Source organism: Lissotriton vulgaris, chromosome 12, assembly GCF_964263255.1.
Source record: "Lissotriton vulgaris chromosome 12, aLisVul1.2, whole genome shotgun sequence".
Taxonomy (NCBI): Eukaryota; Metazoa; Chordata; class Amphibia; order Caudata; family Salamandridae; genus Lissotriton; species Lissotriton vulgaris.
Genome location: NC_141700.1, coordinates 663300296 through 663325010, shown reverse-complemented (window position 1 = coordinate 663325010; position 24715 = coordinate 663300296). Strand labels below are relative to the sequence as shown.

The following is a 24715-nucleotide window of genomic DNA, read 5'->3' as shown; positions in this document are numbered from 1 at the left end:
CTAGCCTGCCGAAGCAGAAGGACAAAATAAAATGATAACATTACATTATCATCATTATATGTTTTCCTTTCTTTTACAGCTTCAAGGAAGTGGGTTGACGCTCATCCGCATTAGCAGGGGAGCCGTCACTGAAAATGGGACTCCTCCATTTTAGTGTGATGTCTCTTCACTTACCCCAGTAGGTAGTGCTTGTTATATTTGGATGTAGACTTTGCGCCCCACCCCAAAATTCCCAATTATTCACATATTTAATTGGTTATGACTACAAGATTTTAAAAAAAAAAAGCTTAACTGATGATAATGACTGATGTCATGAGCTCAAAGCATTGTTAATCCTACAAATAAACTGTTTTTGAAAGTGGGGAGAGTGGCTACTGTTTACTACAGAGGAGAATGAGGACATTTGAGAAGGAATGTTCAAAAGGTGTCTATAGTCACAAGCCGTGCCACTAGAAGTATGTGGCGAGAGAAGACCAGATTATGTGGCAGGGTGGGACAAATTATAGGAGAAGAAAATGCTCCAAATGGGCAGGGTGCTTTGAGGAAGGAGTCAGTTGCAATTTAGGGAGAAAATGTGGACTATGAAATTACAGGGTAGAAAGTCTAATGGAGAGATAGTATTCTAATTTAATGTTTAAGCCTAGTTCTTCAACTTTATGGAAAATCTTTCAAAGATACAATTTGGAAAAAAGGCTAAAGATTAATGAAAGGAAAGTTTATCTATGAAGCATCTAATGAAGACATGACTTTTCAATGTTTTATCTCAAATATCGAAACTGATAGGAATAAAATACTGCTATTAAGATGCAATTCAAATCAAGAGCAGCTGTTAAACAAACAGTGGAGAAAACACTAAATAATATGGTCAGCAATCACAACCGGATGAATGAAAAGGAGGTTAACACTGGAAAAAAAAGTTGCAAAAAGTGAATGCTCTGGCCAGAAGTGACTTTTCTCGCAGGTCTCCTTGGTATGCAGCAGGGATGTGGAATTCCTATAGCCCGACGCCCAGGGAATATTGTTTGGGGTCAAAGGCACCAAGTTTTAATGTGTATTTTGTCCTTGAGACAAGTAGGCCCAACCCCCTGCAGCACAAACCCTTTGGCTGCCAGTTTGCAGTGCCACATTAAGGGTCAAGGAAGGGCACTGTCTGCAGTTAAGTTAATATTTGTGTGCATATGTTAATGCTGTTCAAACTTGTATTTATGGTTCATTAATTTAAATCCTTTATTATTAGGGTGAGCGCTCTAAGTAAATGTAAATTCTGACTGTACTACTGACAGGGGTTCCAGTATAAAAATGTGTACACGGTTTCAAAGTTTAGCAATATGAGGCTATGCAGAATGGTCCCAGAATGCTCTCTGATTAGAAGCAAATATTTGCAGAAGCTTGAAAGCAAGATTAATTAATATTTGCTTTTAATATAAAATGTTCCTAAAAAATGAAAGTAGGGGAAAAAAACATTTTGCTAAACTACCGTAAAATTTCAGATTCCATTTAATTGCAGCATCATTTAGTAAAATGCTACTATTTCTCAAAAATATTCATATTTGAATATCAGTGTAACCAGTTTCAATAAGATTAATGGAAACATACAAATAAACAAGCTTTGGCAAATCCAGTTGGTCTGAAATTGGTGGTCAGCTTTTTAGTTTTGGCAATGCGGGACTTGTTTTGGCATCGTTTTTGGAAAACCTTATTGATGCGAGAGCTGCCGGACCCTCACCATTATAACAAACATTGGCAAAAGCAAAAATAGTTTTTGGTCTCAATAAAGCACACACTACCACATTAGTTATTGGCACCGAACACAACTACTTTGTGTGCCGATATGCTCCTTGTGAAAGAGCAGAATGTGATCACTCAGTGAGGGAGAGTGCAGCTATACGGCTTTCGTGAATTTACATAAGTAGGGCAAGAAATTGTACTCCTAGAAAATATTTGTTAACTGCATATTAGCATGAGCAAATATGTATGTGTAGATTTGCTCATGCAAAAACCTGAGTGTTTGCAAGTTCATTTTCCCTAACTCTGGAAAAAGGTGTACGTCTGCCATTATCAAGAGTACATTTCCAACATTTCTCAGTATAGGAAAAGATTAGAGAAGAGTTGTTGAAAACCCTAAACATGCAAGTTAGTAGATTTGCACAGACTCAAAAGGGCATTCCAACCCTGGAACTATTGCTTACCACTACCTTCAGTCCCAGTATGTAGATCTGCCAACATAAAGGGATTGCTAGTATTCAAACACTACTATGGTATGAGCCCTGGCATAATCAGAGAGGCTATATAACAGCTCTTATATAATGAGATTGCTGCCATAATTTGTCACCGTACTACATGGCACCCAAGGGACAAGTGGATTTTGTTACAGGACAAGTAGATTTATGAAGCAACCTGTCCCATGGACAAGTAGATATTTTAATAAATTCCACACCCCTGATGCAGTGTTCTCTCAACTTTGTCAATCGAACATGTATTTTGCCAACCAATTAAATACGCCACGTAAACACGACAGAGCGCCCACTACCCAACTGATGACCCCATGGAGACAGTTTAAATGAACTATAAACTATGGAGATGCTGCCTTATGTATCTGTATATAACTGGTTTTATGCAACCACACAACGCAATCAGATACATAGGTAACTAACTCTAAAAAGGTTATGATCAGGGCCTCTACAATGAGGTGATTCTGTTTCACTGCTTTTTTTAAGGACAAATCTGGTGTTGCAGCATTTGCCACATGTCATTGTAATTTTAACAAAGAAATGTCTCTAGCTCAAACTAATTAAAAAATACTCATCACATGGTTGCATGTGTTTGCACGCTGTGGAAGGTCCTTCCCAAAGGTTAAATTGTGATCTTTCAGTTACTTAAATCCAGTTTTGGTTGTTAAACTTGTACTCGTCCGTGAAATTGCAGCCCAGGCAGTACTACTGTGTGTAAAAATCACAAATTAAGTGAAACTATAAACCAATACGCCATATTATGCCGTGTAATTTGACTTTTCTTGCGACATAATTTAGTCAACCCTTCACATAATTCCAGTGGCCCTGGCTAGTGTATCTATTCAACATGTGCAACGCTAAAACGTAACTTTGAATCTTTTGCTGTACGCCCAATGGCATGCAGGAACATTTGGATTTTGGAGGTAATCATACTGATTAATAACTGGCATGATGCTCAAGTGAATGTATGGATGATCTACTACTACAAAAAACCCAGGAAAACGTAGTCAAGTGCCAAATTACTGACTTTGGAACCAGGCAATCTAGCTCCTAAAGTCAGCATATGAACTTACCTAACTTATAAGTGATTATGAACAAAATCACATCTCCAAGAGAACAAAAATTATAAATGTGTGTTAAGTAACAATATTTAATCATAACATTTACAAATTGTGCAGGCATGTGTCATACAAGTAAAAACTGCAGCGTGTATTGCATAGTACTATACAATATACATAAGCACCCATCTCCATGCCCCTTGTTTCTGCAAACCAAACACAGAACAGATGTATTGTCAATGCACAGCACTGAATATTTTAGATGCTCCTGCTACAATAAAGATGTTCTCTGTAAAGTGCTCTGCTACTCTTTTGAACTTGGTATTCGCTTCACCACACTCTTTAAAATAAATAGGTACTGCAATATCCTAACCGAGACTGACAAGAGAAGAAACGGACCTGAGGAAAAGCAGCAGGGAAAGTTTTCAGGAAACAGATTTGGGGGTATGCAAGAAAGATGGAGGACAGGTTTTTCAGTAGGTCACATGGAGGATTGAAAAAACATTTTCAGTGGAGAGTATGAAGCAGAATAAAATTTTAAAAAAGGAGTTTTGAACACAAACTTTTTTCATGGGGGACACATACATGGATTTTGTTACAAATATGGTCTTTGGAGACTGATGAGAGGCTGGGGTATTTCTGGTGTGTGGTAACTATTATTACCGTTGCCCATACAGCAATTAGGAGTTTAGCAGATAATACAGCACTCCCGCAATTTACACATTGTAAATTTCAGCAGGTCAAACTTGCCGAAATTTATAAGCAGGAAAGTCAAAGCATGAATTATGAAATGCATTATAAACAGGTTCCACAACTTATGCCTTATTCTGAAACTGAAAACCCATAATATAAGGTATTTAGCACTGAAGGTAAATGCCTCAAGCTGGAGTTAATATATTTATCATGTGGGGAAAATGCCCAAACCTAAATCAGCCGAACGTGTATTGGGTGCCTTTGGATAAATGGAATCCTCCTCGTTTTGGCTGCAGCCAAGCTGCAATACAGTATAGTCAAACAGCAAGTCCTTCGTCTACACAATCAAAAACGAGACTTGGGTGGCCAAAACATTACTCATTTGGAGTGTCTCACACGGCAAACATGGGTGGTACATATGAAAAGGCCAGACCGCAAAGGTATTGACTTGATGACTTTCCAACAACACAAGGGAGCAGTGTCTCGCCTAGGCAGCACTTGCCATGTTTCTTCGAGACATGCTGTATTCAGATTATGGGCTTTAAGCTCCGCCCATGTATTTTACTGACTCCTTTGAGTGTCTTTTGGAATTGTTATCATTTCATTGGTACATTTGTTTAATAGTTCCTTCTTAGTACTTTTTTCTCTACTGTTGTAACCTTCCGTGAGGACAGCCCCTTTTACATGTGTCCTTACTCTGTATGTTTTATTAACAGATAGTGAACACTATTATTTTACTTAACCACTTGGCTGCTAAGGGCACTTAGGCTATATAATGAGATTTCCATTGAAATGAATGGGAGGGGCATGACGAGTTACCCTTGTCATTAGCATCCAAGAGGTTAAGGTCTTTATTGTAATTGATGTAGCAGGCATGAGATGCTGTCCAGCTTCTGCAACCCACCCTGATTTGTAGTTGCTTTAGAACACACATCAAAAGGTTATGGCACTCGCTCCCTTTGGCGATATGTAGATGCCCCTCCTGGCACCAGGACTGAGGCAGCACCACCTCCGTTGGTTGCCAGCAGAGCAGGGTCGGAGTTTGTGACAAGATAGCAGCTGCGTGCACAGAAATAAGCAGCTACTGCCCCAAGGGTCTCGCAGGACGTGCAGAAACCAGTGTTTTTTTTTTTTTAATCATCCAGTCTTGGCACCATGGAGGCTTTTCTATTAACTGTGCACTGGCATGCTTAACTAGTTCTCCCCGTTTAAGGTAAGCAATCCCCCTGGCTTGCTGCTTCTACACAGTGGTTCCCTATGACCAGGTGATTTTGCAAATGTGACATTGTTAATTGTTGCAGAGGTCACATACAGGGTATGTCGCGTTATAACTCTTCCTCACCCACCGAGCATAAACAGTCCCCCTGGTGGGTTTGCATTTTACTTTTCGTAAGATGTCCTATTTCTATTTGCAGCTACCAGCAGAGTTCATTTTCTTGTTAGTTTCGTGATGGGGGTTATGAGAACTTGTTACAGGCAGTGATTGGAGTTTGAGAGCCCGAAAGTGGTGGTCTTGTGAAAGTCTTGGGCTCTCGGCACAGTTATAGCAGCGGGAAGCAGCAACCGGTTGTCAGGTGTGAACATGATGCTGGTCATGGCAGTTTGGTGAGGAAAACATAAAAAACACTGGGAACTGGTGTATTGTAGTGCATGAAAGTTTGTTGCATGGGATCACGGAGCATGTTTTTTGGAACTTTATAACGTCAAAAGCAAAACTGCATGTCCCATAATAACAGTGTGCTGGGACACCCACGAAACATTGCTTTGTTAAGGACTGCATTGTGAGGCCGATTAATTTGATGAGAAGTCCATGTACATAAAAATCTATCGTATGTCTGAATGAGAGGGCTTGATGTGTATAGGTGCTGCCCCACTAATAAGTCCACTGTGCTTTAGAGATGATGATTCTACCGTAGTTTTTATTTAATACACTAACAAATGCTTCCGAGTTAGCTCTTAATTACTCCATACTTTGCAGTATGCTCACATTGGTGTCATCATTAGTTAGTTTAAAAAGTAGATTTAGTGTTGTTCCTGCTTGATCTGTACTGTGTTGAAAGCATGCAATGTTTCATTGGTGTTCCTATTATTGTTTAAACTTCCATTCTGCAGCATCCAGGGCAATGTGCTGCATGGCATTGCAAATGCTTGTCAAATATATGGAGTCCTACCAGTATCGGGGTACTATAAAGCAATAAAGTGCAGCGTGGAAAAGCTAATAAGATGAAAGACATTATTCAGAGAAATTAGAAGGTATTAAAAATTTAAAGAATTGGGAAAGAGAATGGGAAAAGTTTAACTAAATGTGGTGCAGTGTTGATCAATCTATCCGTTAACAAATGTCACTGTAGCTATTGTAGAGGTCGGTCTATACGAAATTAGTTTCTAAACTATATGAATGAGTCAAGCTGGCTTTTCACAACAAAACACAGAATAAACAGGCAAGCAGAAAGACTGCATAATGTGACAGGGATTGGTCTGTCGAACCTGATCTGTAACAGACTGGTCACGTTTAATTTATTCTAGGCGGCCCAACCGCCAAAAACTAGCACCTTCGTCGACAACAAAACGTGACACTGGGCCCACCCTTAGCAGAGCAAAAACACAGTCGGCGACTTCTCTGTAATCTGTAACAGACTGCTTGCAAAAAAATGTTTCGCAATTCGTAGGAGCCACGCTTAAAAATATCAAAGTGGACGCATAATTGAAATGATCCTTCCGAATTATGACAAAGTAGCAGTAGACAACGGCTTACTTTTGTAGGTTTACTCAACTAGATAACTTCAAAACAAGCCATAGGGAAAACATAACCACACTCATGTAGTTATCCTCAATTCAGGTACGGGATATTAACCATTAAGGTGCGTCTGTAATAACATATGCAGGACTGACAAGGCATGTGACATCCCCATTTGAAAGCAACCAAGGGTCCCGAAAACACAGTATGCCTACGTTTGCTATTCATCACCAGGCTTGCATACATCCCAATCCCTTGGCAACAGGTGCCTCACAAACCTACTTCACCCTCCTTCCAGATAACACAAGGCACCCCAAACGTATAAGCAGGCAATACTCAAATTCCATTTGGCAGCAGGCGCTCACGAGCGCCTGGCAGCTACCTTACACTCCCTCTGGCAGCAGGCCCATTTGCGCCGCTCCAGGCCCTGGCAGGCAGGGATAGAGTTCAGACTGGCATATACAACCACCAGTAAGGGGGAAGGCGGAAGGGATTCAACAGGGGTACCCGGGAGTCATAAACGTGAGTTTGGCGAGTGATCCAAAACCTGCACCAGCCAGCTTCCAATCAATGAGATGGCAAAGTCCCAGGCCTGACGGGCGCGCAGCAGAGGGGAGCACCCAATCTGGGACAGTCAAATGGTCTGTGGACTCTTACAACAGAGAGCGGACTCAAACTCACCTGGGCGCTGTCGGAAGCCATATTGCTTGGACTCCCGAAGGTCCACTCTATGAATCTCACGCTGCTTCTCCTGCCGCCGCCATCTTCTCCCGCACACACTGACACTCGCGTAGACACATTTGCGACTGCGCGAGAAGAGGGTGGGAGGCAAGGAGGGACAAAGCGCATGCGCAAGGTTCAGGCTCCTCGTGGAACGCAGGCGCAAACGCTTGACAACGAGATGACGCTTCCATAGGCGTGGGGCTGTCACTAAGAGGCCAGGCTAACCTCCTTCTCCCAGGTTAGGACCAGTGTTTTTTTTAATGAGTCGGTACTGAGTGAGTATCGGCGCTTTTTTATTTTGAAAGGGAGAGTACTGGCAGTTCTTAAGAAAAATGTAATACATTTAATTGGAGTACCTGCACTTCTTAAAAAGTTCCATATTTCCATTTCAGGCACAAGTTAGGACTACAGTAATGCCTTCTGCCATTTTGCCAGACTCTAACATGGATGAGCCTGTCAGCCCCAAACTGAAATGTTTGTTGTGCGAGTTGCGCACGCGTACTATATATATCTCGTTTGTTTTTCTTACGCTACGGAGTCGCGCGAGAACTCAGAACATGTCAGTTCAACCGATGACCTTATTGGTATTGAAATGTGTTGTTAGGAGGAACGGAGCGTATGGCACATTTAATAGGGAGAACAGCGTTCGGAAGTACTGCAGATTCCGGCTATTAATGAAATAATTACAACAGAGCACATTGCTCTCGTCTTTAAAGTTATATATTGGTGATTGTAAGTGCATCTGTGCTGCGCCTTTCTGCTACTTCTGTGGACCGAAAGCGCTTGACTTTTTTGTAATAGGCACCCTGCATGGGTCTCGGATTTGTCATCGACTGCACTCATAGCTGCCAAGGTTTCGGATTGCAATGTGTGACATTTTCATAATTTCAGTGTAATTATGAGTGACATTTCAATGACTATGAGTGACAATTTCTCGCAAGCCAAATCAAGCAATGTCGACCAGGTAAACATATAAATATCAATAATTGCACCCATTTGAGCAACAAGGCACTAAGAAGATGTTACAACTGCTGAAAGCACCAGAAACTGAATCACCTAGTGCCCTTCTAAGCTGATTGTTAAACAAAAACGAGGATTCACTGGGATCTGCACCACTCTCATTGAGTGTGCACCGCGCCACTGCAAACAAAAAAAAGTTTCTGTAGATTTCTGCGAAGTCAGTTATTGTAGCAGGGTCGGATTATCTGTTGAGAAACCGGCGCAGTGTGCCTGACACTTTCTCCCCCCAAACAAAGCGAATAACATAATGACTGCTGTAGTGAGGGCGGGGAGAGAAGGTGGATGGAGACTGTTTTAAAAGTTTGATGTAGACTCTACTACCGACATTTTGAGCGGGTGTTCCGCTTTAATTTCTCCTGCTCTGAGAAACATAAAATAAAAAGCATGACCTTTCTTGATACTCGGCTGCTATTAATTTAATGAACAAAGGGACATCACTTTTATGAGCACTGATTGTTTAAAGATGCCAGAGGTTATAAGTGATGTTTAATTTTACACTTACTTCTATTTGAGGCAGGCGGAGACGGTCAGACGGCAACAGGCGCCGTCCCACGGGCTGGTACACACTGTCACAGCTACAGGCAGCAGCCCGGCCCGAGTCGGTTAAGCCCTAGCCCACGGAACCACAATTACACCTCTATGCACAGAGCACCTAGCAGGCCGAAGTGGCGAGCAGCAGGGTCAGGACGGCGAGTCAGCATGCACCATTAACGCTAGTAGCAAGGGTGAGCTTCACAGACACCTAGGCACGCCTGCGGTGGTCCTTGCTGCGCGGGGTACTCCTCACCTCAGCTGAGCCGGATCTTTTATAATATTCATCCAATCCTGTTGGAAGTTCTGCTGCTGCCGTGATTGTCCAGTAAAAGGGGTTGTTTGCATGCATGATCGAGGAGGCTCTAAAATAATTATTGCAGCGTGGCGGGCAGCGGCACTAACAAAACGTAACTACTGATTGCACTGCCTGGCGCCCAGAGACAGTTACAATCATGTGACCGACACCTCACCAGGTCATGTAAATGCCGTACCCCCGGCCGGCACGTAGCAGCTGTGCTAATAATGAAAGCTGCAGCAATGAGCCACCAGGTCGGCCGCATACTCCTGACCTGCCATTCAGCAATAGACTTTGCACACTACTTCAATTGCAAAGTCTGCCAGCTGAGAACATGCGATCCGCGCTGCGTGCTCAATGTGTTTGGCCAGGGCGTTGAATTCCTTGCACCGGTGGTGGTTCAAGGAGGCACTACAAATGCGTGACCTTGCATTTTTGTGCAGTGATGCGGACCACCACACAAAAATGCGTTAGTATCACACCTGATGCGTGATACTTGGCAGAGCTGGGCACTTCTGGGACTCTGATGTATTTTTAGGTCTCGTAGAGAGACCTAATGCCGTCCATCCACAAAGCTGACTTTTTACGATCCGGATTCTCAACAGTTCACGAGAAGCGAGTCACGTGACAAGCTCCTCGTGCACGAGCTTCCCCCTGCCAGCCGCATTTGCCACATCAAAGGCTTCCGCTGCCCCGCCCCCGCCGTCACTTATTCACGGCCGCAGGCCATGACTCGTTACTTTATTTCTTTGCATTTAGTTTAACTTCTGAGTTCGCATTTAGTTTCACTTTCTTTATTAGCATGGCCGCTGTTACACTGTCTTCCTTCTCACTTTGGATTTAACATAACGTTTTCTTTCTTAAGTCTCCTCTGCTGTTTTCATTGTCCTCCTTTAGTCCTGGCATTTAATTTAATTTTTTGGCGCACACGGCCGCTGTGATATCTCGCACCCCCCTCTCACCCCCGTTTGCCTGGCCGCTGTCTTCACTTTCTTTCTTCCCACCTGCATTTAATTTAACTTTCTGTTAAATGAATCACTATTCGACCGGGTCAGCGGGAGCTTCTTCTGTCCCGGCCTTTAATTTTATTTTTTTGCAAACATGGCAGCTGTCTTAATTCATTTACACTTACCTGTTATAAAGGTAAACTTTTTTTTTCTTTTATACAAATGCTCTTGTCACACAAAACGAACACAAAACAGCTCTTACGACACACCCCTCTTTACACCTTCATTCATTCTACGAATCAACTCAAACGCAAACGGTTAAAATACAGACGCACACGCCGACTATGACCACAGTTAAGCGATTTGTTAAAAAAATTCTCATTCACTTACTTTTAAATCATGTTGCTAAGCTTTATACACATACGCTCTACAAACTCCAGCATAAACATTAAAATGTGTCTACTCTGGTCCGTTCCTATGCTTCACATTCAATTACTTGTGAGTTTATTCATAAGGGTAAAAACAACACAATCGCACAGTTCCCGGAACACACTGAGGCATCTCTGCAGCATGTACAATAACAAAAAAGATGCATTGTAAAGTAGTGCGCGTGTAGCCTACAGCAAAAACAAAAGTACTGCCTTCTATCTGTCCAATAAAATACATGATGCAATGTCTATAACTACTGTTAAATGAATCACTGTTTGTCCCGTCCTTACTTGTATCTGCTTTCTACCTAGAGCACGCTTCCAAGGTTAAAGAAATTGTGTGTTTACGCTAACTTTTTAAAATAAATACTATTTTACACTCTTTTTATGCACATTTATGTGTCAGTGTTTTAGTTCCACAGCTACAATGCTTAATTAGCAACTGTTAGCTGAGAACAGACAATAGGCGGCACTGTGCCACCAGGCCAACAGAGCCCTCCTCTTTCAGTAACACCTCATTTTCTGAAACAGCACGTGCATCCTGCTTCTTTAGCTCCTTCCTCTCCGCTGGAAACAGACAGCCGGCGCCACAGGGGCAATCTAGACAGAGTTATCCTGCAGCCAGCCAGATAAACACCTCACCAGGCTGGCGCCAGCAGCAGGCAGACTGTGTATTATCAGCGCCCCCCTCCTGAAGAGCGCAGGGACCTCCTTGGGAAAGGGGGGGGAAAGGCTTTTAAAGCACAACTTGAAACTGATCTCATTTTAAAGAGCGTCAGAATGCCAGGCCAAAGAGGAAAGGAAAAATCTGCTTTACTCCCACCCTCGCCAGGGCCCCCGCGGCAAAACTAGCCTTTCCAAGGCGGTTTCCTGAAAGTTGCTCAAGAAATAAACACATAAGAAAACACAACTCAGTTTTTAGGCACAACAGGCTTTACTTGTGTGATTCCTGTCGAATTCTGAACACCAAGGTCTTCCCACACTTGATTTTCGTGCATAAAAGGAATCATTTATCTCATGCGTTTTTGTCTTTGTACCCCATAAAAATAATCAAACTTGGGTCATGTTCTGGGCGACCAAAAACGGATGGATTTAGAACCCTTATTAGAACAGAAAAAAATGGCCATTTCCCCTTTCAAAAATTACAATAAAATGTTTTGGCCCCAAAGCATAAAAGTTTATTTCGCATCATCTGCCAGCTACTGCAGAGTCTCCAGGTTTATCCACACTTTGTCGAGGGCTGCTGTGCGGTGTTATTTCACAACTTTCAAAGGAATGGAAGCGCTAGAGAGACTGTGTACTCTGTACATCTGGCGTTACTGGCGGGCTTCTCTAAAGCTAGATTCGTCGGCAATCGTTTTCACTTGATCGACCCAATGGATTTTAAACGGGTATATGTAATTATTTTCCTTTGTACGTTTTTTTTTTAATTTAAATAAATCTATCTATACCAGTGTGATGTCTAGTTAACGTGGTCCACACTATAGAAAACCTAAATAATTATACAGAAGATATTTGTCATTTTCCTACCCACCCGCCTGGAGCCTGAACACATCAGACGCTCACTCCTCTTTTGCTCAAAAATATTTTCATAGCTACCCCCGAGCTTTCTTCCCTCCCTCCAGCCAGTAATGACTGGACTCTCTCCTGCCACTTAGACATATGGTCACGCTCTACCTTAGCTTCCGCCTCACTCTCCGTGCCAGCCCCTCTGCCCCTCACTCTCCGTGCCAGCCCCTCTGCCCCTCACTCTCCGCTCTCTGTGCCAGCCCCTCTGCCCCTCACTCTCCGTGCCAGCCCCTCTGCCCCTCACTCTCCGTGCCAGCCCCTCTGCCCCTCACTCTCTGCCCTCCGTGCCAGCCCCTCTGCCCCTCACTCTGTGCCAGCCCCTCTGCCCCTCACTCTCCTTGCCAGCCCCTATGCCCCTCACTCTCCGCTCTCCGTGCCAGCCCCTCTGCCCCTCACTCTACTTGCCAGCCCCTCTGCCCCTCACTCTCCGCTCTCCGTGCCAGCCCCTCTGCCCCTCACTCTCCTTGCCAGCCCCTCTGCCCCTCACTCTCCGTGCCAGCCCCTCACTCTCCTTGCCAGCCCCTCTGCCCCTCACTCTCCTTGCCAGCCCCTCTGCCCCTCACTCTCCATGCCAGCCCCTCTGCCCCTCACTCTCTGTGCCAGCCCCTCTGCCCCTCACTCTCCGTGCCAGCCCCTCTGCCCCTCACTCTCCGTGCCAGCCCCTCTGCCCCTCACTCTCCTTGCCAGCCCCTCTACCCCTCACTCTCCGTGCCAGCCCCTCTGCCCCTCACTCTCCGTGCCAGCCTCTCTGCTCCTCACTCTCCGTGCCAGCCCCTCTGCCCCTCACTCTCATTAACACTCATTCTCAGACTCTATAACTCGCGAGTCAGCTTGTGAGGTAAGTGAGTCAGGCTGATCATACAGAATCTTGGCTTCTCTGCTGGGGGTGGTGTTCCATCTCCAGCCCTCACCCTCACACCCCTCACCCTCACACCCCCTCACCTTCACCCACCCTCACACCCCCTCACCCTCGCACCCCCTCACCCCCTCATCCTCACACACCCTCACTCACCCTCACCCACCCTCACACCCCCTCACCCTCACACCCCCTCACCCTCACTCACCCTCACCACAACATCCTCACACACCCTCACTCACCCTCACACCCAGCTCACAACCCTCTCACCCTCACACCCCTCACCCTCACACCCCCTCACCCTCACACCCTCACCCGCACTCACCCTCACACACCCTCATTCACCCTCACAACCCCTCACTCACCCTCACACACCTTCACACACCCTCAGACACCCACACACCCTCACACCCCCTCACCCTCACACCCACCCTCACTCACCCTCACGACCCTCTCACCCTCACACACACTCACCCTCACACCCCCTCACCCTCACTCACCCTCACACCCCCTCACTCACCCTCACACCCCTCACTCATCCTCACCCACCCTCACACACCTTCACACCCCCTCACACGCCCACTCACCCTCACACACCCTCACCCTCATACCCCTCACCCTCACACCCCCTCACCCTCACCCTCACACCCCCTCACCCTCACCCTCAAACCCTCACCCACCCTCACTCACCCTCACAACCCTCTCACCCTCACACACCCTCACCCTCACACCCCCTAACCCTCACACACCCTCACTCACCCTCACACGCCCTCACCAGCATAGCATAACAAAACCTAGCATAGCATAGCAAAACATAGCATAGCATAACAAAAAAAGCATAGGATAGCAAAACCAAACCTAGCATAACAAAACAAGAAATAGCATAGCAAAACACAACAAAGCATAGCATAGCATAACAAAACACAACAAAGCATTGCATAACAAAACATAGCAAAACACAAAGCATAGTATAACAAAACACAGCATACATAACAAAACATAGCATAACAAAGCATATCAAAACATACCATAACTTAGCATAACAAAACACAACAAAGCATAGCATAACAAAACACAACATAGCATAGCATAACAAAACAAAGCTTAGCATAGCATAACAAAACATAGCATAGCATAGCATACCAAAACATAGCATAACAAAACATAGCATAGCAAAACAAAGCATAGCATAATAAAACACAACAAAACATTGCATAGCATAACAAAACATAGCAAAGCATAACAAAGCATAGCATAGCAAAACACAACAAAACAGCATAGCTTAACAAAACACAACAAAACATAGCATGGCTTAACAAAACATAACAAAACATAAATAGCATAGCAAAACACAGCATAGCATACCAAACACAGCAAAACATAGCATAGCATAACAAAACCTAGCATAGCAAAACAAAGCATAGCATAATAAAAAACAACAAACCATAGCATAGCATAACAAAACATAGCATAACAAAGCATAGCAGAGCAAAACATAGCATAACAAAACATAGCATAGCATAACAAAGCATAGCTTAGCAAAACACAACAAAACATAGCATAGCATAACAAAACACAACAAAACATAGCATAGCATAACAAAAGAATGCATAGGATAGCACAACTAAACATAGCATAGCATAACAAAACAAAGCATAGGATAGCAAAACAAAACATAGCATAGCATAACAAAACATAGCATAACAAAACATAGCATAACAAAACAGCATAGCTTAACAAAACAAAACATAGCATGGCTGAAAAAATCATAATAGCATGGCAAAACACAGCATAGCATACCAACACAACAAAACATAGCATAGCATAACAAAACATAGCACAGCAAAACAAAGCATAGCATAATAAAACACAACAAAACATAGCATAGCATAACAAAGCATAGCAGCACAAAACATAGCATAGCATAACAAAGCATAGCATAGATTAGCATAGCATAGCAAAACAAAACATAGTATAGCATAGCATAACAAAACATAGCATAGCATAACAAAACAGCATAGCATAGCATAACAAAACAGCATAGCATAGCATAACAAAACAAAACATAGGATAGCAAAACAAAACATAGCATAGCATACAGCATCACTCAGCACCACCACAGCATCACTCAGTGGCAACACAACATCACTGATCTCCACCACAGCATCAATCTGTGCAACCATTCAACAACAATTGGTTCAAATATGTTATCTCAATGTTTCAAGCTTTATTACAAATGTAACAAAAAGATGTTAATATTTGACATATGTTCTTGGATTTTCGTCACAATAAAATACACTGAACATAATCTTCACAAATGTTATTTACAAAAATTTAAGCTTTTGCCATTATAAATTACAATAACTTTTATTTAAGTATTAATTATTAAAAAAATTAAAAACCATTGTTATTTGTAATATCAATACATGTAAGTCACGTAAATACAACACATATTGCATTACAAATGCTATAGGTGTCACATTTGCAAAAGTTATAACTATTGGCATGGTAAATGACAAAGCTATTAATTTCGCTATTTTCAAAAACAAAACCTAAATAAAAAAATTGTCATTTACAATACCAATAGCTCAAACTTTCCTAATACGAGACCTATTGCATTGCAAATGCTTGTTTCAGAGTGGTGTGAACAACGTCTGGCAGGCAAAGCACAGAAGAAGGCGGCGTATCTCTTTACACAGTTGTCTAGGAATCTGGCAGCTAATGGAGATACTGGTTTGGAATCTAGGCAGGGACCAGAAAGATGATGGGAGCCTTGGGTCCCATTTAGAAAAAGTTGGAGAAGATGGAAAAGTCCACCACTGGAATGGAGGTGAAGCAGGAGGCTTTGGAGCTTCACATGAAAGGAGTAGAATCATTGGGGAGTATGTGGTCTCACGGCCAGACTGCCGACTTTGGAGCTGGGAGACTAAGGTTCCAGCCCCTGAGTCGACTCCACATCCTGTGATTCTGAGAAAATCAGTTAATCTCCCCGTGCCTACCAAAAACAAGCATTGGCATAGCCAATAGGTCTTGCCTTTGGGGCCTTATAAGTGTTTGGCCATGCAACAGTTGATGTTGTTGCACCAAGGATATTGCACTGCATAACTAAATACTTATAAGGTCTCAAAGGCGAGACCTATTGGCCATGCCAGTTCTTGTTTTCCCTTGTTTTATACCTTGTCACTTCCCTGACACCCATATCTCCTGTTCTCTGTTGCTTAAGTGTAAAACTAACTGCTTTCAGCAGTAACATTAATTATTTCCAGGTGAAAGACTGGTAATTTTTTTTCTCTCCAGCGAGTTGTGTACGGAATTACACCCACGACTATGCCGCTTGAATTTCATTAATTGAACGCATTCATCTACCCTCCCATTGATTCATGTATCCCTCGCAGACATCAGCGGGATGTCGGTGTCTACTGGGGTACTAAACACATTTGCAGTTCACGTGAAATCTTTTTCAGGGAAATAGGGAACTGAACATCTATCAGTTGACCTCGCTGTTTTCAGCCGTGATCGCGCAGAATTATGAAGTTTATTCTTTTAAACTACATTCTTTACAGCGCTTGAACTCCCAGGCGGAAGCTGCGAAAAGATGTTGTGGTCACTGGAACGGAAGCGACAGCAGAGAGGTGCGAAGGGGGTCCGCAATTACCAATGGGGCGCTCCTTGTTGAAATTGCCGAAGGACCGCTCTGTGTTGCTGGCCATACCTGGGTCAATACTCTTTGCAAGGATTCTGCTGGTGTCTCCGTGGGGGCTGTAAGGTGGCAAGGGACGCTTTTCACCAGCTGGCTGTCTCCTTCAGGTCTCCCCCGCTGCCGCTGCATTTTCCATCTCTGTGCGCGGCCGCCGAGGGGGGAGACCACAGGCCCCACCACTCCCCGCGGCTGACCTCACCTGACCCCGCCCACCAAAGGATTTCGCGCCAGGAGGCGCTTTAAATCTGGGAGAGAGGTGCTGAGGAGCGGGCGCTCCTTGTTGAAATTGCCGAAGGACCGCTCTGTGTTGCTGGCCATACCTGGGTCAATATTCTTTGCAAGGATTCTGCTGGTGTCTCCGTAGGGGCTGTAAGGTGGCAAAGGACGCTTTTCACCATCTGGCTGTCTCCTTCAGGTCCCCCCCGCTGCCGCTGCATTTTCCATCTCTGTGCGCGGCCGCCGAGGGGGGAGACCACAAGCCCCACCACTCCCCGCGGCTGACCTCACCTGACCCCGCCCACCAAAGGATTTCGCGCCAGGAGGCGCTTTAAATGTGGGAGAGAGGTCCCGCGTCGCGGGACGCGTGCGGGCTGCACGCGGGCTAAGCCCGGGCAAAGGGCGGGCCGTCTGTGGCCGTCCGGGGCCAGCAGGGGCCGGGACGGGCCACCCCCCTAATAACTCAGGTAAAACAGAGATTTGTTCCGTTGGGCTAACAGCACTGATTACTTTGTATTACGTTCCTTATGTCTGCATACTCCCCAATGGCTACCCGTTCAGGTAGATGCTCAAGACGAGGGGGAAATTCTACGATAGGGACCATGGACAATTTTATAACTCGTGCCGTTTCTGTTGTAGAAAAGGAAATCATCCTAGCAGAACGCAGACTATCACGGGAATATCTGGCACATAAGCGCTCTTCCCTGGGAACACTTGTGCAGGCTAAATCACCAACGAACATTATTCCACCAGAACCCCTAACTTCTGTAACCCCTAGCCACATGCAACCCTGTGTCGTCGACCTGAGACCAGATAGTGGCCTTCTTGAAATTATTTCAGATTCAGTATCCACCAACAGAACCTTAGGTAATGCTGATATAAAAAATTGCCCCGCTGTCACAGTAGCTGACCCACCGGCTTTGCCTGTAATACTAGAACATGACATTCCAGCAGGTCAAGCTCCATTGTCCCCCCACTCCAAAGGCAAGTAGGATCGCAGTAAAAAGGAAGAGACTGGTTACCCCACGTAAAGCCTATAGACTAAAGACTCTCAAGAGAATCTGAAGGAACTATATGACCGGGGGAGTGTACTGCAAATCTCTAGATACTGATTCCAAGAACATTGGGATAGAAGTAAGCGAACAACAAGAGGGCGATTTAGTAAATGCTTTAGCTCGTCCAGTGCTGGATACTGAACTAGCAAATTGCCCCAAAGACCCACCAGCAGCCAACGCCCTGATCGAACAGATCCAATTTCTTATGACATCCTTGTTGCTACCGGTAACTGAAAGACTGAAAGGGCTATCGGAGCGCTTGGACAAATTCGAGCAAACTTCATTGGATAATTTTTTTGCGCTAAAATCACTGGTGAAACTTCACTCTAAGATTGGAGCAGATATCACAAGGGTGGAACCTAGCCCAACACCTTCTAAATCATCGCAACAAACTCGACCACCTAGGAAAGACAAGGTGACAGACCGAAATAGGACTAATGCTGTACTGGGAGGACCACAGGTGGAGCCTCCCAAGGTGCAGTCAACTAATGGAGGAATACAATTGGCCGTTCCCCCAAAACCTGCGCCACGCAAAGTAAAACAGGCAGCCAATACTACCACTCCTCAAACCTCGGCGCCACCAAAGGCCGTGGATGGGACAGGAACCACAGTTTGCACAACCAATTGTGGCCCCGATAACAATGTTCAAGTAGCTGACTGCAATATAGGCAAACCAGTGCCGAAAAAGGTTCCAAATGCAGACCTTCCACCGGGGTGCCAACCATACGTGGTAGTGCTTACTGGCGTCCCTCCTTTGAAACCCAACAAAAGGGAGTCCTATGATGAATTAAAAAACAGGACCTTATATTGGCTGAGAGAAAATAGACCTCTGCCATACACTGTCAATTGCCAGGTCATCCAAGTCCGAAGAGTTAGTTGGTTGGGCACTAGGCCGAAAGACATAGCAGGGGATTGCATCTTGGTTCATTTTAAAGATCCCTCTGTAGCACACCTTGTGTACAGTCAAAATCAGCGAAGAGGCAACCTAGGAATTGGAACTTGTGACCTTAGTTATTTTTATCCAATGCAATGGATTCAAGGTAATAGAGATCCATCTCAGTCAGGTTTGATGAATAACAGACTCTAATTTTTTGATCCCCCGACTCCGGCTGGCAGAATGTATCCACTGAACCTGGATATGGACAAAAACTGGTCATGGTGGGGTCATTGACAAGTAAAAAAGTGTGGATCCTATGGAACTTTTTCCCCCACGTTTAGTGAGCACCTACAGGATTCATGTGTAAGATCAAGCTCAAGTACTTGTGTAATGCCCTCTGTAATTGATCCAGCCAAAACTACACGGGCTGTAATTCTGTCCGTTAGTACCACTGTTGACCATCAAGGGAGGGAAACAGTGGGCACTTATACTGCACAAGACCAAGACATGACATTAACGGTAAATAATGAGCCCCAAGATTTGGTATGTGGTAGCGAGCTTTTGGAGGTCCCGAATGAGGGGGAATCACCAAACATATGTAATAATTGCCCCAGTAACCCAGTACAATGTAACCTAAAACGAGATATAAAAATCCTGTCATGGAATATTGCAGGGTTGTCAAGAAACCTCTGCGACAGGAACTGGAGTTTTTTCTTGGAGGAGCATGATATCATACTCCTACAGGAAACATGGGCAATCAATACGGTACATAGACTTGGTTATAAAGCATTTCATTGTGGGGCGATTGCATCTGTAAGAGGTAGACCCTCAGGGGGTTTGTTAATTTGGATAAGAATATCCCTGAATGTTATTGTATCGCCATTGTATCTAGTTTCAAATGACTTGCTTGGGGTTAAGATAACCACGAAAGATATGAGTGATGTCTACGTGATAAATATTTATAATAGACCAAACCCCCAAAATAAGGAATCAACGATTGTAGAACAACTAAGCTCGTATTTGTGTAATCTGGAGCCAGATGCTAAAATAATTATAGGCGGGGATTTCAACTGCCAATTCGAGCCTGTGTTGGGGCTTGAAAATTTATTAGAAAATGAAGATAGGGCTCATGACATCCCTTCCTTAGACAGCGTAAAACCAGTAAAAAGCTCAGTGGCAGCTATGCAGATCTTCGAACTGACTGTATCTAACGATTTAAGGGCATGCAACGGGCGATTAGATCCAGATAAACCAGCTAATTATACATATAGTAAGGGGACATCTAAATCATTGATTGATTTTATGTTGATCACAACCAACTTATGGCATCTGTTGCTGGCCTTCAATGTCGTGAACAGACCAGAAAGCGACCACTTTCCCTTACAATTGGGGTTGCTACCTGAACGATTTTTATCTGATGGTGAGACTGAATCTAACAGGGAGGTGGGAGAGGTTGGTGTTTCTAACAACAGGAGAGCTATAAAATGGCCACATATCCTAGAAAAAAAAGACACGCTTGTGGGTATTTACAATACCTACACGGACATTATCCCTTTATATGACAACCTGAGTTTGGGATCTCATGAAGTTCTCAAAATGCATTATCACTTAGTAGAATCATTAATTCCCCTCCTGAGTAAAACATGTAGTAATAATAAAGACAACGTAAGACGGCAATTGGAACTAGAGACACCGTGGTATAACAAACAGTGTCGTCTAGCTAAAAGTAACCTAATCAATGCCGTAAAATCCAAGGATCAGATGAGGGTAAGAGAGTGTAGACACGAATATAAAAGACTCTTGTGTAGTGCAAAAAAGGAATGGGATGATTCGATCTGGGAAGATCTTTTAAATGCCGCTAGGAAGCACGACCACTGTACCTTTTGGAGCTTGATAGCAAATAATAAAACGGGTAGCTCCAACAGGGATTTCTTCCTGGATGAAAAAATTTGGTATGATCACTTTGTAAAACTATATGATTTGGTAGGGGTGCCCCCAGACCAAAACTATCTCGGATCCTTCCCCCGGTGTACTAATCCAGTTAAATTTAGCACTGAAGAGACTCTGTGTGCAATAAAGGCAATCAAGGCGGGCAAGGCACCAGGCCCGGATAAACTACCTGGGGACTTATTCACCCACAATATTGAAGTATGGTGCCCCTATATAAACTTCCTGTGCAACTCCATCCTGTTGGGAACTCCGATCCCCGAATCATGGAAGGGGGCGGAAATAGTTACCATCTACAAAAAAGGGGACCGCTATAATCCAGGTAATTACAGACCGATTAGTTTAATTGATATTTTACAAAAAATCTTTGCCAGGCATATTTTAAATCGACTTTTAGACTGGATAGAGGAATCTAAAATCCTCTCAAAATATCAAGCAGGATTTAGAATTAAGACAAGCGCTGTGGACCAGGTGTACAGGTTTATGTGTATTTGCTGGAAATATGTCCAAATAAAGAAGTGTAGTATATATGTAGCATTTATGGATTTACGCTCAGCGTTTGATCTTGTCCCCCGTACCCTATTATGGGATACCTTAAAGAATATGGGTGTCCCAGATGAATTGCTGGATAATCTTATAAAGCTTCATACGGACAATTTTGCAAAAGTAAGGTGAGGAAGAAATGGCGAACTCACTCAAGCCATACCAGTAAAAAGGAGGGTACGACAAGGGTGCGTGCTGGCCCCGACCCTTTTCTCTTTATTTGTAAATGATATCCCCCCCTACCTGGCACAATGTAACCATGATTCTCCTAAACTGTGCAATGAGGCGATTACAGCATTGTTATTTGCGGACGACACTATTTTAATATCACAAACACCTAAAGGCTTGCAAAATTTAATAAACCAATTCAACAGTTATTGCGAGCTAAAGGGGTTAGAAATCAATTCATCCAAAACTAAGTATATGGCCATTAATCCACCTAAAACTTTTAAGAAGAATTTGGCCCTAAATAACACCAAATTAGAGTACGTGGAATTTTTTGACTACCTGGGAATCAGGCTTGACAGTAAAATGTCTTGGTTAAAACAACTAGAAAAAAGTAGGCTGACACTCAAACACAACTCTCTCCCTATTTTAAAAATCCATGGAGGGAGTACTTCAAAAGCCATAACTCCTGCGATTGAAGTGTTTAAAGCCAAAGCGCAATCTGCTGCCCTGTATGGGGCCGAGATTTGGGGGCCTTATTCAAATAAAACATTTGATATTGATGAGAACGCATTCTGTAGGCGCCTACTAAGATTACCAATAAGAACGCCTTTAGTGCCTGTTTATCTAGATATTAGCTTAAAGCGTACAGATCATTTGTGTTGGTTGAGGCCACTGCTTTATTGGGTAAGATTATGGTCTATCCCGGAACTCGCTGACTACAGAGCTGGTTTGATGGGAATTATGGAATTGGACATTTTTAATTCAATCAAGTGGCTGAGATATATATCTACTTGGCTCACAAAAATAGGACTTTCGCACTTCTGGAAAAACCCAATCAATTCAATCACCTCGCAAACTAATTGTAAAGAACAAGTAAAATCTGCTTACTGGCACTACATGATCAATAATGTATATGAACGTGCCACTGGTTCTTTAACACACAAGTTTTTGCAATTTAAGGACACCCCCATATTTGAACAATTTATGGATGAAGTTGAACCACCTTTGGCTAAAACCGTATATCTACAATATAGATATGGGGTTTTACAGATAAACGCAAACATTTGCCGGTGGGGAAGCTCCAAAGGGAATGACCCTTATTGCAAATTGTGTGAATTGAAACAAAAAGAAGACGAGGCCCATATCCTCTTCTTTTGTCCATTATACAAATCACAACGTATGAAATGGATTAAACCCCTCTGTAAAAAGTTGGGCATACGTTCGTATAAAGAAGCAGAAAGGTTACTTAGATCTTCTACCACTAGGTTGATAGCGTTTGGAGTCAGTAGGTACCTCCATAGTGTCTGCTTGATTAGGAAGAAATGTGGACTGAAAACATAGAACATAAGTGTTTTTAATTGCTGGCATTTTTAACTATTTAAATATTGTACATAGCTGTTTTTTAATATCTGGTCCTGTAATTAAATGGAAGTAATTCCGATTGCATGTTTATAAATAGTGAAGTAGTAATGTATCCCCACATAAACTGTGAATAATCAGTGATGTTGTCCAGGGACTCGACCTATGCACATATTGTCTCTTTTCTTTTTGGTAAAAAATGTTATTTGCTTTTAAAAGATGACTACGAATGTATTGTTAAAATGTAAACTGCTTTTTAAAAATTATGATTATGAATGTATTTTATATGTATTGGCTTTATGACAAATTGTCGAATAAAAGCTTTACAAACAAACAAATTACCAATGGAAGCTGCAGATAAAACAAATGTTCGGCTATTACGACACGCCAAGTGACTGTCCGAGCGAATTGATTAATTGTATGCACCTGATAGGGAGAAGCATACGCCACAGTGATATCAAAGTCTGGTTGCGCAGATAGGTCCCTGGTAACAGACATGTACGGACCCATCTAGCTGTGAGGACGGAGGGGGCTTAACACGGCTAGAATGCGTTTTATGTCCACCTGCAACACATAAAAAATCATGTGAAGGAAAATTTCAGGAACTTTGGTGAGTTTAACGAGATTTTGCATATGTGACTGAAATTTCACATAGGCCAAAGTTATTTCCATTGATATATGAAACTTTCTGTGCATTCCCCCATCAGTCGAGAGCAGACGCGCTGGCCTGAGCATACTTAATATAGGAATGACTGCGCAGGGGGTGCCATGCCGGCGCCAGGGGCGTAACAAACGCCCCCACAGGCCCGCGGTGCGGGAGGGCCCCACTCTCTTCATTAAATGAAGGGGGCCCCGGCCCCTCCCCTCAGCTCTTCAGTGAGAGCTGTGAGAGAGGCTTGCTCTTAAGCAATCCTCTCTTCCCCTAAAGCAGGTGCAGGCTGTCTGCAGCCTGCTCTGAACCCCTCGCCCACCCCCTCTGATTGAAGAGAAACAAAGTATCAACATACATTGTTTCTCTTCAGTCAGAGGTGCCAGGCCCAATAAGAGGATGAGGTGGGGGCCTCAGAGAGCAGGAGGCAGCACAGAGCACTGCTCAGGACCCTGACAAGGACGGGGGGGGGGGCTGGGGGCCCCAGGGAGAGAGGAGGCAGCACAGAGCACTGCTCGGGACCCTGACAAGGACGGGGCTGGGGGCCCCAGAGAGAGAGGAGGCAGCACAGAGCACTGCTCGGGACCCTGACAAGAACGGGGGCTGGGGGCCCCAGAGAGAGATGAGGCAGCACAGAACACTGCTTGGGACCCTGACAAGGACGGGGGCTGGGGGCCCCAGAGAGAGAGGAGGCAGCACAGAGTACTGCTCGGGACCCTGACAACGACGGGAGCTGGGGGCCCCAGAGAGAGAGCAGGAGGCAGCACCGAGCACTGCTCGGGACCCTGACAAAGACTCTCGCTGGGGGCCCCAGAGAGAGAGGAGGCAGCACAGAGCACTGCTCGGTACCCTGGCAAGGACAGGGGTGGGGGCCCCAGAGAGAGAGCAGGAGGCAGCACAGAGCACTGCTCGGGACCCTGACAAGGGTGGGAGTGGGGCCTCCAGAGAGAGAGGAGGCAGCACAGAGCACTGCTCGGGACCCTGACAAGGACGGGGGTGGGGGCCCCAGAGAGAGAGCAGGAGGCAGCAAAGAGCACTGCTCGGGACCCTGACAAGGGTGGTAGTGGGGGCCCCCAGAGAGAGCATTCTCCAGGGCAAAGCTCAAATGAG

General features: G+C 44.3%; 1 protein-coding gene across 2 annotated transcripts in view; it reads right to left on the bottom strand.

Annotated features, from left to right (window-relative positions):
- The window catches only part of USP10 (ubiquitin specific peptidase 10), a 319435-nt gene extending 311889 nt beyond the window's left edge, over nt 1–7546 (bottom strand). For both annotated transcript variants that reach the window (XM_086945847.1, XM_086945848.1), the window contains exon 1: nt 7401–7546. In XM_086945847.1, coding sequence (XP_086801973.1) covers nt 7401–7421 — 21 coding nt within the window. In that variant the 5' untranslated portion in view covers nt 7422–7546. The remainder of the gene's footprint in view (nt 1–7400) is intronic.
- Between the last annotated feature and the right edge of the window lie 17169 nt (nt 7547–24715).